This window comes from Sinocyclocheilus grahami, unplaced genomic scaffold (assembly GCF_001515645.1).
Source record: "Sinocyclocheilus grahami isolate Dianchi unplaced genomic scaffold, SAMN03320097.WGS_v1.1 scaffold110.1, whole genome shotgun sequence".
Taxonomy (NCBI): domain Eukaryota; kingdom Metazoa; phylum Chordata; class Actinopteri; order Cypriniformes; family Cyprinidae; genus Sinocyclocheilus; species Sinocyclocheilus grahami.
The window spans coordinates 1,139,509-1,154,527 of NW_015505289.1; the positions used below are offsets into that span (position 1 = coordinate 1,139,509).

General features: G+C 37.1%; 1 protein-coding gene across 1 annotated transcript in view; it reads right to left on the minus strand.

Annotated features, from left to right (window-relative positions):
* Positions 1-2: 2 nt before the first annotated feature.
* The window catches only part of LOC107589002 (membrane-associated phosphatidylinositol transfer protein 2-like), a gene marked incomplete at its 3' end in the record, with an annotated part of 42,677 nt that continues 27,660 nt past the window's right edge, over positions 3-15,019 (minus strand). Inside the window, exons 3-6 of the mRNA XM_016277297.1 lie at positions 4,579-4,793; positions 3,681-3,802; positions 1,767-2,000; positions 3-250 (exon numbers count right to left, since the gene is read on the minus strand). Coding sequence (XP_016132783.1) covers positions 3-250; positions 1,767-2,000; positions 3,681-3,802; positions 4,579-4,793 — 819 coding nt within the window. The remainder of the gene's footprint in view (positions 251-1,766; positions 2,001-3,680; positions 3,803-4,578; positions 4,794-15,019) is intronic.

A 15,019-nucleotide genomic window follows, 5' to 3' on the forward strand; every position in this document is an offset into this window, starting at 1 on the left:
GTGTCCCCCATGTTCCTCGTCGTCCCCTCAGCTTCGATGGCCTCCTTGGCTTCGTGCTCTTTCTCGGGGCTGGTGCCGGCGCCGTTGTTCTCACCGCCCTCCTCGTTGCAGCTATACTGCGCCATCTTCTGTGCCAGAGCCAGCTGCGTCTCCAGCTCCAGCTGCCGGATGTTCTCCATGGTCAGACCGTACCACTCGTCCTGCCAACACCAGGCCTGCCGATGAGCGCGCACCATCACCTTCCTCAGCCCTGATGGCAAGATGTTGTGAGATTAATGCTCATCATAACACAGGCAAGTGTAACCGTTTACATTTAAACTAGTTTAGGGGGAAAAACTAATGATTGCAGTAGATTTTTACATCTTCTAAACAAAATGCGAGTAGTGTTTGCCCATGCAAAAGTCAGCAGCCCAATGTTCTGAATGGTTTTTAATGCATTCATATGTGGTTGCCAACTTGTTCTGGATGGTTGCTAGGTTTACGAGTTGAGTAGCACTTACATGCTAGGAAAAAAAGAGCCTCAGACAACAGATGGTGATAAAATGTAACACATTACTTTCCATGAGAAGTAACAAAGTAACATAATTAGTAACATTTATATGAGTAATGTTAATTTTTAAAGAAACATTTCTCAATACTGCTATCAACCAAGGAGACTGTTTGTGTACTAGAAAGCTAAGAAAATGCAATTATTATTAAATGCTATTATAGTTTTAGTTAATATTTTGAATTACATTTTTGTTATATTTTCTGTTTTCTTTTTTTTTTCATTGCTTCATTTTTAGCATTTTTTGTCAATTTTATATATTTTTTTATTGTTTATTGTTATATTTTTAATATTATTTTTTTCCCCCAATACATTTTAGTTATTTTAGTACTAACGAAAATGAGAAATGTTCAATGCCTAGCTGAAATTAAATTTTTTTTTTAATCTTATTATTTCACGTAATGAAAATGTTTTTTTATGGTTTTAGTTTTAGTTAACTATAATAACCCTGCTTCACTGACGAGTCTGTATGTAAGTTCGCTTGACATTTGGGGTCAATGTGTGGTTTGGCTTATTTCCTTGTGCGATTTCCTCGTCTGATTAAGATGTGTCAAAGACGCACTTAACCAGTCTTTCAGATAACTGAACTTGGTCATGAAGAGACGTGCAAACAAAATTGTTTTCACAGCGGCCAGGAAACAGCGAGAGGAAAAATGGATAAAAATAAAAGGAAATCAGCCAAAGGGAAAGAGTTTCATAAATGGGAAACGGCAACAGTCAGCTTGCAAATTATCAGAAAATGGAGCCAATAAACAAGCCGATATCGAAGTAATGAAAAAGATTAAGCAGAGAGCGAACAGCAAATAGAAAGGAAATTAATTTTGCCCTGATGTAGTCAGGAGGAGGCGGTTCTCTGAGCGTTGATTTTCACTGGAGCCACACTGCATCGATCTTGTTTTCATTAAGTGCAGGTTAATGATTAAGGGCTTTTTTCCTGACAGAATGCTTGACACCTGCTGCCCACCCACGCACAACGATAACAGGATGTTACCAAGCATCATTTCGCGCACATATGCAGCAGATGGATCAGCTGACTCATATAGAATTATTGGAGAGACAAACGTCCTCTCAGAGCTAATAACACTGGTGGACATATGGTAGAGGACACCACTGATAATAGCACCGGTACTAAGTTAATAATAAATTCACTCGATTATCAAAAATATGCATTGTTATATAATATAAAAAATGTTTCGTCTGAACATTTCCGAAAACTTACCCACATCGTGAATGAAGCGCTCAATCTTGGACTGCATGCCCCAGTATCGAAACTCCACTTTACACAACTTGTAAGCGCACATGACGGGCATTTTGCCTGGGTTGTTGTTGATTTCCGCGATCCAGTCGTCACACAGGGGGCCCCGCTGGGTTTTATATGACTTGTAGAGTTTCGGGTCTTCCTCAGCCAGGTATTCATGAGGGGTGATAAAATCATTCACAATATCGATGGGATCTGTAAAAGAACATTGGTTTCATTAGCGATCTCATATTTTTGGGAGGACAAGGCACGAATGGTGAACAGGTTCATATTTAGTCTTTTATTGCAAACCAAATCAGTTCATCACAGAGATTTTATAGAACCTTCTGAAAGGTAATAACATGGACATTAAGGCTGTAAAACCTGGTTTATCTGTTTGTCTTATGTGTCATAAAGTTTTTTCTATTATTCATGCAGCTTTGGCACAAGGAATCAAGTTGTTCCATAATAAAAAAGATGATACTTTTTTCATGTCCATAAACGGAACTTTGTTTAGAAAAACTGACATGAAAATAGCATTGTTTGTATTTAGTGTGTGTAGATTTTTTTTTACCCTTCTTTGTTTGCTAACTTGCTTTTTGTGAAAGAACAACTCTTAAAGGAATAGTTCACCCAAAAATTAAATTTTGCAGAAAATCTGCTGAAAACTCACTCTCAGGCCATCCCAGATGTAGATGAGTTTGTTTCTTCACCAGTGGATCCTCTGCAGTGAATGGGTGCCGTCAGAATGAGAGTCCAAACAACTGATAAAAACATCACAATAATCCACACCACTCCATCAGTTAATGTCTTGTGAAGTGAAAAGCTGCATGTTTCTAAGAAACAAATCCATCACTTAAGACTTTTAACTTTAAACCATCGCTTCTGGCCAAAATACCAGTTCATAGTTCATAATAATGCTTCCTCCAGTGAAAAAAAGTATTTTGTTCTCTCACATCAAAATCCTGTTTAGAAAGGTTTTGGACGGTTTTCGCTTGTAAACGATGCTTGATCTGTGCAAATCACTCTCCTGATTTAACTTTAGACTACTTTTTCACTGGAGAAAGCAATATTATAGACAGAAATTAAACCCCTTGATGGATTACAAATCGCTTCACAAGATGATTATTTGTGGATTATTGTGATGTTTTTATCAGCTGTTTAGACTCACCCATTCACTGAAGTGGATCCACTGGTGAGCAAATGATGTAATGCTCAATTTCACCAAACCTGTTGAAGAAAAATTCATTCACAGCTTGGATGACCTGAGGGTGAGAACATTTTCAGCAATTTTTCATTATTGGATGAACAATCCATTTAATTCAGAGCTGTAAACTTTACTGTGTTAAAAACCTAACTTTGTAGGTCTTCAATTATTCACAGCTGCAAGGTACAGACTGTTTGCTGATCTTGGGTTGTTTCCTGTTTGCAGATGGCCGTGTCATCAGACGGCCTCTAGGTGTCTCCACAGCACACTAATGAAGGTACATGTTATCAGTCAGGAATGGAGTTATGTAACAGCATTCACTGGGCGCTTCCCCCTGCAGTGCCTTCGTCTGTCTGCGTTCAGCTCAGAAAGCCTCCAGTACCTGTCCCAGAGTGCAACGCTCGTGCCGTGGCACGTTACTCAACAGCAGCATGGTACTATGTCAATGAAGCGGCATGCTGTCTGCATCTCAAACATTGAGGCATGGCTCGAGAGCTCTTCCTGCTGGATTGCTTGAGATTGGTTTCACAAACAAGCAGGGCTCACGTGTTAAAAAGCATGCTAATGACGGGACCTCATGAAAATGCAGTTGTTCTAGATGCTCAGTTGTGCTTTTCCATTTCAGAAACGGTCAAAAGCATCAAATATATGCGTCAAGCAGAGTAAAAATAAAGAAGGTGCAACAGTACCTATATCCCGTTGCCTCTTTTCGGCCGAGGACATGTTGAAGACGTCATTCTGGCAACCCGTGTCTGGCTTGTAGTACGTCTCGATATCGATGGAAAACTTTTCGACGAAAGGACACGTGTAGCTGCAGGACAGGTGAGGAGAGATTAACTCTGATGTAATTTCATCATATCAGTGTCATGCATTAATCCAACCGCTCAGCAATGAGGTTCATGCGAGTTTATCCCTTTTTTCACACTGGTGTTGTCTATACCTACCATGACCCCTTCATTAACCCTCTCACAAGTGATTTTTTAAAGTAAGCTTCCGGTGAACTGGGAGAAAAACAGAGTAATCTTTATAGTTACCTACACAAAGTGTATATGAGATCAATAAAACATGTTGTCAAATTATATTTGTAAGGATCGTTATTGCCGCTTCCATAGATATCAGTGTATATTTTACAAACCTATGTGCATTTAAATGTCTGAAACCTTCAATAAGTATTATATGGTTGAAAATACTGAATAGTTGTGATAATATGACAAGAGCTAAGAGTGTTTGTCTCTGGATCAGCACCAGCCAAAGCGCGAAAGCAGATTTTAATTTAGCAGTTGATCACATGACGCACTGAACGTTCTAATCACACCAGTGTGATCGTATGCGTCAAAGGGTTAATGAACAGATATACGTTTATTGCAGTGGGAGTTGAGCTGAACTCAACACGCTTTGATGCAACATTCCCTATAAAACCAAAAAGATGCATTGAGAAAGTAAACACGGGTCTATTTTGATTTCATGTTGACTTCAAGATCAAAACAGCAAGGCATGACTTGAATGTTAAAAGCTGTTGTGAGTATTTACCAGAGAACTCTTGAAAGAGAGCCAGAGGGTTTTATTATTAGGAGATAGTGCACTTACCGTGTGCGGGTGTATGGGTAGGCGTTCCAGGATTCCTCTTCCACACGAAGAGCGGCTTTTGGCAAGATGGAGCGAAACCAGCTAGGGATGTGTTGGCCGATGTGGTAAACCTTGTGGGTGTATTGACCAGAGCCGCCTGGGCCATCCGTGTAGGGTCGGTTCTCCAGTATCTCCACCCCGCTGCCCTCGCCTTCGCTCTCTTCACGACTCTTTTTCTGCAGGGAGGGAAAGGTCAGGAATTAGGGTTCACAGACTTCCAAAAGGACTGGAATTATTATGAAGTTAAGTCAAGTCACAATTATTTATAAATCTTTTTATACAATACATATGGTTTCAAAGCAGCTTCACATTAGTACAGAGGAAAATAACAGTGTTAATGCTGTAGAATTCATTAATTATGAAACCATTTCAATTTCAGCTATAAAGCAGCTCTGCAAAAGATAATAACATTGTTGATGTTGCAAAGTTAAGTGTTGTTATCCAGCTCGATTCAGTTCATATTTGTTGCTCAAAATTGTTGTTTCTATTCAGATCAATAACTGCGTAAAGTTAATCAATTATGAAACTAATTAAATTCAGCTATAAGCAGCTAAAATCTATCAATTCGGAAACAAATTCAATTAATCTATAAACTGCTCTACAGAAGGCAAGTGTTGTCACTCAGCTCAAGTCAGTTCAATGTTGATTCGATTCAGCTGAATGAGTGTCAATGTTGCAACGTTCGTGTCATTATCAAATTTGTTTCAATTCTGTTCAATAATTGTGTCAATGTTGCGAAATTCATCAATTATGAAACTAATTAAATTCAGCCATAAGTAGCTCTACAGAAGACAATAGTGTTGTTATTCAGCTCAATTCTAATTCAATTTAGTTGAATGAGTGTCAATGCTGCAAAATCTATCAATTTGGAAACAAATTCAATTCATCTATAAACTGCTCTACAGAAGGCAAAAGTGTCATTATTCAGCTCAAGTAAGTTCAATGTTGATTCGATTCAGTTGAATGAGTGTCAATGTTGAAAAGTTAGTGTCATCATCCATTTTAGATTCACATTTGTTATTTCAATTCAGTTCAATAACTGTATCAGTGCTGCAAAGTTCATCAACTCTGAAACAAGTTCAAATGAGCTATAAACAGTTCTACAAAAGGCAACAGTGTCATTATTCCATTCAAGTCAATTCAATGTTGTTTCAATTCAGTTCAATAACTGTCAATGTTGCAAAGTTAATCAATTATGAAATAAGCTCAATTCATCTATAAACAGCACTACAGAAGACAACTGTCATTATTCCATTCAATGCTGATTTGATTCAGTTGAATAGCAGTGTCAATGTTACAAAGTAACTATCATTATCCAGCTCAATCCAGTTCAAGCTCTGTTCTCATCCAATAGTGTCAGTGCAGTTAAATCCACAATATTATGCTGGGAGCTTAAAACCTCCTTAGGAAACTCAATGTTAATGGAAGGTGACAGTCTATCCCAAAAGAGAATTGACTCCAACCCAAGAGAAGTCAACTACATGCTCAGCGCTACTGGTGCTGGCCAATCAAAAAAAGCCACACCATCAGCTTTGTCAGTAAGATAAGCCAAGACTCAGTTTGACTGCCAGCAGACAGAACCGTAAAAAATAGGGTACAATCTTGGCACGGCTCCTGAACTGTGAATTCTGGGAGAAGGCCCACTGTGCCAGTCAGGGTGGCACATGCCATCGTATCTGCCTTGCTTAAGAAAGTCACACAAAGATAGTTGGAAGCATCCGGTGGCTAATTGCATACCAACTTACTTATGAAGCCATTAGGGACACGTTTGGCCCACTTAGGTCCACTATGGGATTGCCTAAATGGGGAAGCAGGGTGCCTACCCTTAAATTTGTGTCCCAGGCCGTGAATGCGAACGTAGGATTCAGAACAGTGTCAAACATTAATTCTGTACAGCATTTTTTACATTTCTATTTTCAACTAACTGACATTGATGTAGGTGTAATTATGTAATTGTTATGCGTCCTCTATGCTTAAATAAAAGACGGATGATGACAGGCCAGTGAAGCTGGCACACTGACAGGGCAGATGGCCACACAGATCCCATCAGCCGTGACTCTGCATTAGCAAGATGATAGTGGGGTGATTAAAAGCTGACAACGCTTGCCTAAGACCTTCATTAAGGTGAGGCTTGTTTCAGAGACGGAGAAGAAAGTTATAGCGTTTTCATTTCATCTGAGTGCTCTCATGAGACAACCGCATGGCCACTGAATTCCAGCAATGTCTAAAGATGGAAAACGTTGAAATGATATTACTGCTGAAGCTGCTAGTATTTCTTTATAACCTAACTGGCAGATCTCCACTGGTGTAATATATATTTTTTTTCAATAATATTTTTTATAATAATGTATATGCATATTTTTTATTTATATTAAAATTATAAATTTCTTTTATCAGTTTATTTAGGATTTTTGTTGAACGATAGATAGAACAAATAAACAAACGATAGATAAACAGATATACAACGATAGAACGATAGATAGATGCATTACCTGTGTTACAAAGTGCCTTTTCACTACAAATTAGTGACAATTCCTCTTCCTTTCATTTCAATTCCTATTCAACTTCTTGTGTAATGTGGCTAATTCAATTCAAATTAAGCCAATTCTTCAATTCTGAATTTTGCACATGTGTGACTGGCACGGGACATGAGGTGGCTTTTATAATTTGTGCCAAATGGTCTCGCCCCCGAGACGCCTCAGAAACGATCACTCTTGGCCTCTCAGATTCAGGGGTTTCTAATGCGTCCTCAATCACCGGATACGTGGTGAGTAATACATTTCCATTTTAAAAGCACAGGCCTTCACCAGCGAGGGAATAGCAGTCGTGCCTCTCTCAATGTCAGACCGCTGCTTCTCTCTCTCTCTCTCTCTCTCTGCAACACTACTGTCAAACTCGCAGACTGCACTTTCAGGACTGATGTCAGACCAACACGTTCCACAGAAATGTGTGTGAAGCAGGAGCCCGTTGGAGGCGATCTGTGGGTCTGGAGCTCACATGTGCTGAGCAGGAAGAAACGGGCCGATCACGTCCTCTTGTTAGAGAGGTGAGCTGTCAGCAGCTGGTGGGACAGACAGACGAATGGCAGGCAGGAGAGGGAACAGGCGACAGAAGCGCTGGGCTGCGGTATCTGTTTTTGCTCATCCTCCCAGCGTTGAGTCGCCAGCACTTCATTATGGCGCTGACAGATGACATCAGGCCCCGCACCCGCTACAATCAATCCCTCGCACACACACCTTAGAGAAGAGTCTCGATACCCTAAGGCTGTGCAGTAGAATCATAATGCAATGTTTCTCTACAATTTCGCTTTGTTACTTTAGAGCGGCTCTTTTCAACAGGTTTTGCTTCAGGACCCACGTTTTTACATTAAATATTAAATGGCAACCCATTTAACACCAAAACTGTAAAAGTTTGAAAAAATCAAGCATGACATTTATTAATAGGACTGCACGATCTAGTGGGAAAATATAACTGCAATATTTTTTGATAAAAATTACGATTACGATTTTACGAAAAAGAATTCCAGGTTTGCTGTGCTTGTTTAGGGCTGCACAATTCGGCCAGGATTTCATGATTATATATCAATATAGTTATTATTATTACTAAAAAATATATATAAAAATGACTAAATAAAAACAAAAAGAAATTTTACAATTGTAATTTTACTGTAAAATAAGTGTTTAAGAAAAATAATTTTATTTTACTTTTCAACAAGTAAAATTACAATACTAATATTAAATCTGTCTTAAAGGGATAGTTCATCCAAAAATTAAAATTCTGTCATCATTAACAGTTGCTGGTCCCAACTGACTTCCATAATATGGAAAAAAATACTATGGAAGTCAATGAGGCAGCACTTCATTATGGCGCTGACAGATGACATCAGGCCCAGCACCCGCTACAATCAATCCCTCGCACACACACCTTAGAGAAGAGTCTCGATACCCTAAGGCTGTGCAGTAGAATCATAATGCGATGTTTCTCTACAATTTCGCTTTGTTACTTTAGAGCGGCTCTTTTCAACAGGTTTTGCTTCAGGACCCACGTTTTTACATTAAATATTAAATGGCAACCCATTTAACACCAAAACTGTAAACGTTTGAAAAAATCAAGCATGACATTTATTAATAGGACTGCACGATCTAGTGGGAAAATATAACTGCAATATTTTTTGATAAAAATTACGATTACGATTTTACGAAAAAGAATTCCAGGTTTGCTGTGCTTGTTTAGGGCTGCACAATTCGGCCAGGATTTCATGATTATATATCAATATAGTTATTATTATTACTAAAAAAAATATATAAAAATGACTAAATAAAAACAAAAAGAAATTTTACAATTGTAATTTTACTGTAAAATAAGTGTTTAAGAAAAATAATTTTATTTTACTTTTCAACAAGTAAAATTACAATACTAATATTAAATCTGTCTTAAAGGGATAGTTCATCCAAAAATTAAAATTCTGTCATCATTAACAGTTGCTGGTCCCAACTGACTTCCATAATATGGAAAAAAATACTATGGAAGTCAATGAGGACCAGAAACTGTTTGGTAACCAACATTCTTCAAAATATCTTCTTTTATGTTCAACAGAGAGAGAGAAAAAAAAATCACACAGGTTTGGAACAACTTGAGGGTGAGTAAATGATGTTAATTGTCATTTTTGGGTGAACTATCCCTTAATTTCTTAATTACACTAAACCATCAAACTTTTATTTTGACGGAAAACGGGAAGATAGTTCTTAAAGCTTCTCTTCTGTGAGAAGGGTTTCTCATTATGAGAAGATGGTTGCTGCATGTTGCACTTACAAAAGCATGATAAATTGACCCAAACCCAGAGCATATGCAGAGATGAGTTTGATAATTGCACTAAGCTATATTGCAATTTTGTTGTTCTTGATTAATCGTGCAGCCCTATTTATTGTTATCATGAACTGCCCAGGTTGAAAAAGCACAAGAAAAAAAAATCACACAGGTTTGGAACAACTTGAGGGTGAGTAAATGATGTTAATTGTCATTTTTGGGTGAACTATCCCTTTAATTTCTTAATTACACTAAACCATCAAACTTTTATTTTGACGGAAAACCGCAGATAGTTCTTAAAGCTTCTCTTCTGTGAGAAGGGTTTCTCATTATGAGAAGATGATTGCTGCATGTTGCACTTACAAAAGCATGATAAATTGACCCAAACCCAGAGCATATGCAGAGATGAGTTTGATAATTGCACTAAGCTATATTGCAATTTTGTTGTTCTTGATTAATCGTGCAGCCCTATTTATTGTTATCATGAACTGCCCAGGTTGAAAAAGCACAGTTGCATTTAGCATTGTTTTTTCCTCTAACCACAACCTTATCAGGACAGACAGTGACCTGTTTTTGGGCCACAACTAACCAGCTGAAGAACCAGTTTTTCAGTGCAATGTGTTTAAATAAACCACCTCACTTTGCACAGTCTACTGTGTGAGATGCTGAACTCGCAAAAGTGAAGCAAACAGCATAAGAGAGAATGATCTCACTTGTGCAATTCAATTTAGTTATTGTGATGCATGTATTCAATCATCATTTTAATAATTGGTGATGTCTGTGAAGGATGAGTAACACATCTAAATGTAATACTTCTATTATTGACTTAGTATTTGCATGTGCAAGAAGACGCAAAAGATAACTTAATCACACCTAAACTGACAAATACACAAATATATCAGAATGCCCATCTGAACGTGAATAGCTGGGAGAAAACCAAATGTGTATCAGTATATTAGATCTGTGTATTAGGTCTTAAAGAGACGGTAGCCTAATAAAACATCTGCTGTCAAAAAAATCAAACAAGAAAATAAAAAGAAAACCATTCAATGCTCGATCAAATAACTTTTATAGCTTTAACAAGGATTCATCAATATTTAATTTACACAATGAAGACTATGCAGTTATTCAACTTGTGGTTTTTCCCCAACACTACTCTTAGACCTACCTGAAAAACTTAAATCACTGTTAATTTCATTTGTATTTTTGTTCTTTTGCATTAATTTATGCTGTTGCTTGTAATGTGTTTATTTGTTCTTAATTTTATTACTGACAGTTACTTGTCTTTATATTAGTTACACTAGTAGTTTTAGCTGTGGAATCAAAAAATGTGATCTAAATATGTTTTGTCAAAACAATCCTATTTATTAGAATACAAGGCAACATGGGTCAAAAACAACCAAAATGAACTTATTTTTAAATAATTGTACAATTATGACAAGACGAGTAAAAATCGTTAGTGCTGAGCTCCAACTGACTTTCAAATATATTCATATTTGCTTTAAATAAGAAAAGGAAAATTCAAGAATTAAAAAGTAAATCAAGTAAAAAATTACTTGATTGACTCAAGCCTGGATGAACTACGATTCTGAACACAATGATCCCTTTTAATGACCCAGTTTGATAGTCTCAGCCCCTCAAATGGTTGAAATAATAGTTATTTCTTATACGAAGGTAGTACTGATAGTACAAAGGTATGTTGTGCTGAGAAATCATTTTGCTCAGTGTTTATGACGAAATATGAAGGTCCATAAACTGCTGAGAGGTCATAATAAAGATGGGAAAATGCACGGTTGGCTCAGAGAGCCGTGTTGCGACTACTCTAAGTGATAGAAAGCAGAAAACTGGAGCTAAGTTTTGCCTGGCAGGATTCCTGTGCACTCTAGCTAATTACATATTTCACATGGATGACTTTAATTCAAATGAAAAGTGACTAGACCCTATAAGGAGCGTCCACTGAGATTTGCTGCTCTCCAGTTGATTTCTACCACCTGGGATTTCCCTTTAAAATATTCGTCTGTCTTGACGAAGCCATGCCAGGCTTAATTTAATATCTCCGTGGATGAACGGAAAGCAAACGCTGCCCTATATGGACACGGACGGCCAAGATCATGTGAGAGGTTTAACCTCGGCACGATGCACCTCCGCTGCCCATCTGTGGACAGCAGGAAACATGGGAGTGAAGTCGCCCTGGCAACAGGCCTGCATCATCGTGACCTCTCCCTCCGTCTTCGCTCTCGCGCCGCAAACAAATGACTGCAACGAGTGCCATGCTCCGGCTGATGTCACGGGTATCCATGGCAACCGGAGCTCAGCTGTGACGCTGCAGAAGAGGGGGCCTGACCGGAGGGGTGAGAAACAGGAGCGCCAGAGAAATGCCGCGGGAAGTGTGATACTGCTGTGACGGAAGCGTCGGAAAGCCACATTCCTGACCATTTTCATAAAATGACCATATTCAATATATATCTCAATATAATTACGTGCTTGCCTTGAAATTCTTATATAGCTGAATCAGCATTTCAACCAAACAATCACTGTTGCCAAATAGATTTAAACGGTTTCATGCAAGAAGTAACATATTATACAAATCTATAATATCAAATACATAAAAAAAAAAAAAAAATGTCAACAGTTTATCACTAAACGAAAACAAGAATAGCATTTAATCATTTTCATTTAAATACAATAATATAAAGTGATATATAAACATATATAAAATATAATAATGATATAATAATAAAATACAAGTATATAACCTACATATATTTTAACTAAATAATTTTATATAAATATATAAACGGCAACATTAATCTTCATACATGTTAACTAAAACATTTTTATATACATTTATAAGCAACAACATTAATCTACATATATTTTAACTAAAACATTTAATATAATATAAAAATATATAAACAGCAACATTAACGTATATATTTTAATAAACATTTTAAAATAATATAGAAATATTAACAATAATCAACTTATATTTTTTACTAACATTTATTAATATAACACATAAATATATAAACAGCATCAATCCACATTTATTTTAACTAAAACATTTTAATATATTATATATAAACAGTAACATTATTCTACATACATATATATATATTATTTAAAACTTTTCAATATACAATATAAGTATGAACAATTATCTACATCAATTTTTAACTAACAATTTTTAATACAATACATAAATATATAAACAGCAATATTAGTCTACATATAGGCTCTATCATTTCAATTTAATTTATAAATATCAACAATAATATACATATATTTTTAACTAACACATTTTAATATATACAGCTATCAACAAAAATCTACAAATATTTATAACCAACACATTTTAATATAACACATAAATATATAAACACCAACATTAATCTACATATTTTAATTAAAACATTTTAAAATTTGAAAAAAAAATTGAGTGATAATGCAATCAATTTGTTTAATCAAAGTCTTGAATTAACTCACTTAGACTGATTCACAGAAATTAATTAAACGTAATTTCAAAGTTTTAGAATCAGAAACGCTATTAAAACATTAATAGAAAAAAACGTCTTAAATGACAGGCAGTTTCGGAAACTTAATGACCAGACACAAAGTGCACTTAAAATCGCTGCAATATCCATGATGTGGCTTAATTTGATCGCCCCACCCAAGCTTGAACTAATCAATCTAAATCCATAATGCACTGGAAAGCAAACGGATGACACACAGTAGCTTACAAAGTGAAAAACTCTTCTTTGGTGCATCACACACACCGAAAAGCACCTCCCGCCATCCACAGCAGAACTAGTTTTGCTTATTTTCCACCAGCGATGAACATCTGTTCACGGTTCCTGACCAGCGTTCTGCTGTGTAACATGAGGCTAATAGAGCGGCGCTCACACAAACACACACGCACTGGTTTAATACTACACCAGCGGGGTCACACTGACGGTGTACAAGCTTGCCAAACCGTGTGCCTGCCCTCCGCACACTCATTAGGTCAACTCTGCCATGGCATGTCAACAGATGGTGCTTAAAAACAGCAGAGCTCAGAAAGAACATTAAAAAACTAATAAACAAGTGAAACTAACTTTAACAAGGACACAAATGCTCTATTTAGATGCAGATTCAACGTGTTAATTGGCTTCGAACTTCGATTCTCTGCGCCAAACCGAAACGATTTGGCCATCAGTCATATGGACGCTACTTCGCACTTTCGATGACTCATGCTTTCAGAAATCTGCTAATTAGACAACGTTCCCAAAGGACTTGAAGTCTTATGCGAGTCAACATCGCTTAGGCTCGATTCTGATATCCACTGATTAAGCACAAATCCTTAAATTTAGCATGCCTGTTGCAATTGGACAGTAACGTCCTGGTTGTCCTCTCTCTTAATATCCCACTGAAAACAGCAGTGAGAGACAGCTGCATTGACAGTGCTAATTAACCTTATAAGACCATTCAGAGAACATGTAGGAGAAAGCTCAGTTAGATCTGTGGCCGCAACCTCACTGTGAGCTCCAACAACGATCTGAGCACTCATTAAATTTCATGCAAACCTCCGCAGACAGACATTTTACCAGATACAGATCTGTAGAACGCTTTCCATTCGAGCAGCTACTTTGTGGCAAACAAATGAACTCAAGGGACTCAATTGATTTCAATGGAGTTTGATGTTTACATGTTGCTAAATTATTGCGACATTAATCCATAAAGCATAAGAAATACATAGCATTCACAAATATTGGGTAAACCACCAGGAAAATCTAATCAAATTGCAATAAAAAAGCTCCAGGTTTGCAGTGCTTGTTTGTAAGGCTGCACAATTTGGCCAAAGATTTTGTGATTATTTATTTCTTTAACCAGGATAGCGTCTCTGATATTCAAAATCTCTTTCACAGGAGTGTCATCTACATTTGCACATTGCAGTGGTTCTCTGCCGATGAGCATCAGCATTTCTCCATCAGCTCGCTGCTGGTTTCGGCATCAGCACAATGCGTAAGGTGCTTCCTGCCTCGCCAGCACCCACAACCTGTCTCAGGGGATCACGGGCCAAATTTAGTGAAATATTTAGAGCATGCGTTGTGCCCTACCAAAAAAAATAAAAATTGTGAAACACCGTCTTTGTTCTGCAAAACTGCACATGTGCTTCATATTTGAATGATTCCCACATGCATGTTACTTTCACTGCATTTGTCCCAGAGAGTAAAGCATGTTTCAAAAAGGAAACACCAAACAAGCCAGCTGGGAGTCACAGGTTTTTGTATGCTACACGCTTCACTTCGCACAGAAACAACAGAAGAAGTGCATGATGCGCTTAAAAGAACTCCCAAATATGAAAATTCTGCTATTATTATTTCATACTCGTGTTATTCCACACCCACAGGCTGTTATTTTTTCTGGGGAACATAAAAGGAGATTCACACATCTCTTTTCCACACGGACCATATGAACCAAACAGGCTAAAAAAAAAAACACCATAAAAATGACTCAAATGACTCAACATAAGTCCTCTGAAGTTATACATTAGTTTTCCGTGAGAAACAGACCACTATTTAAGTCATAGATTGCAAATAAAATATGACACAGAATA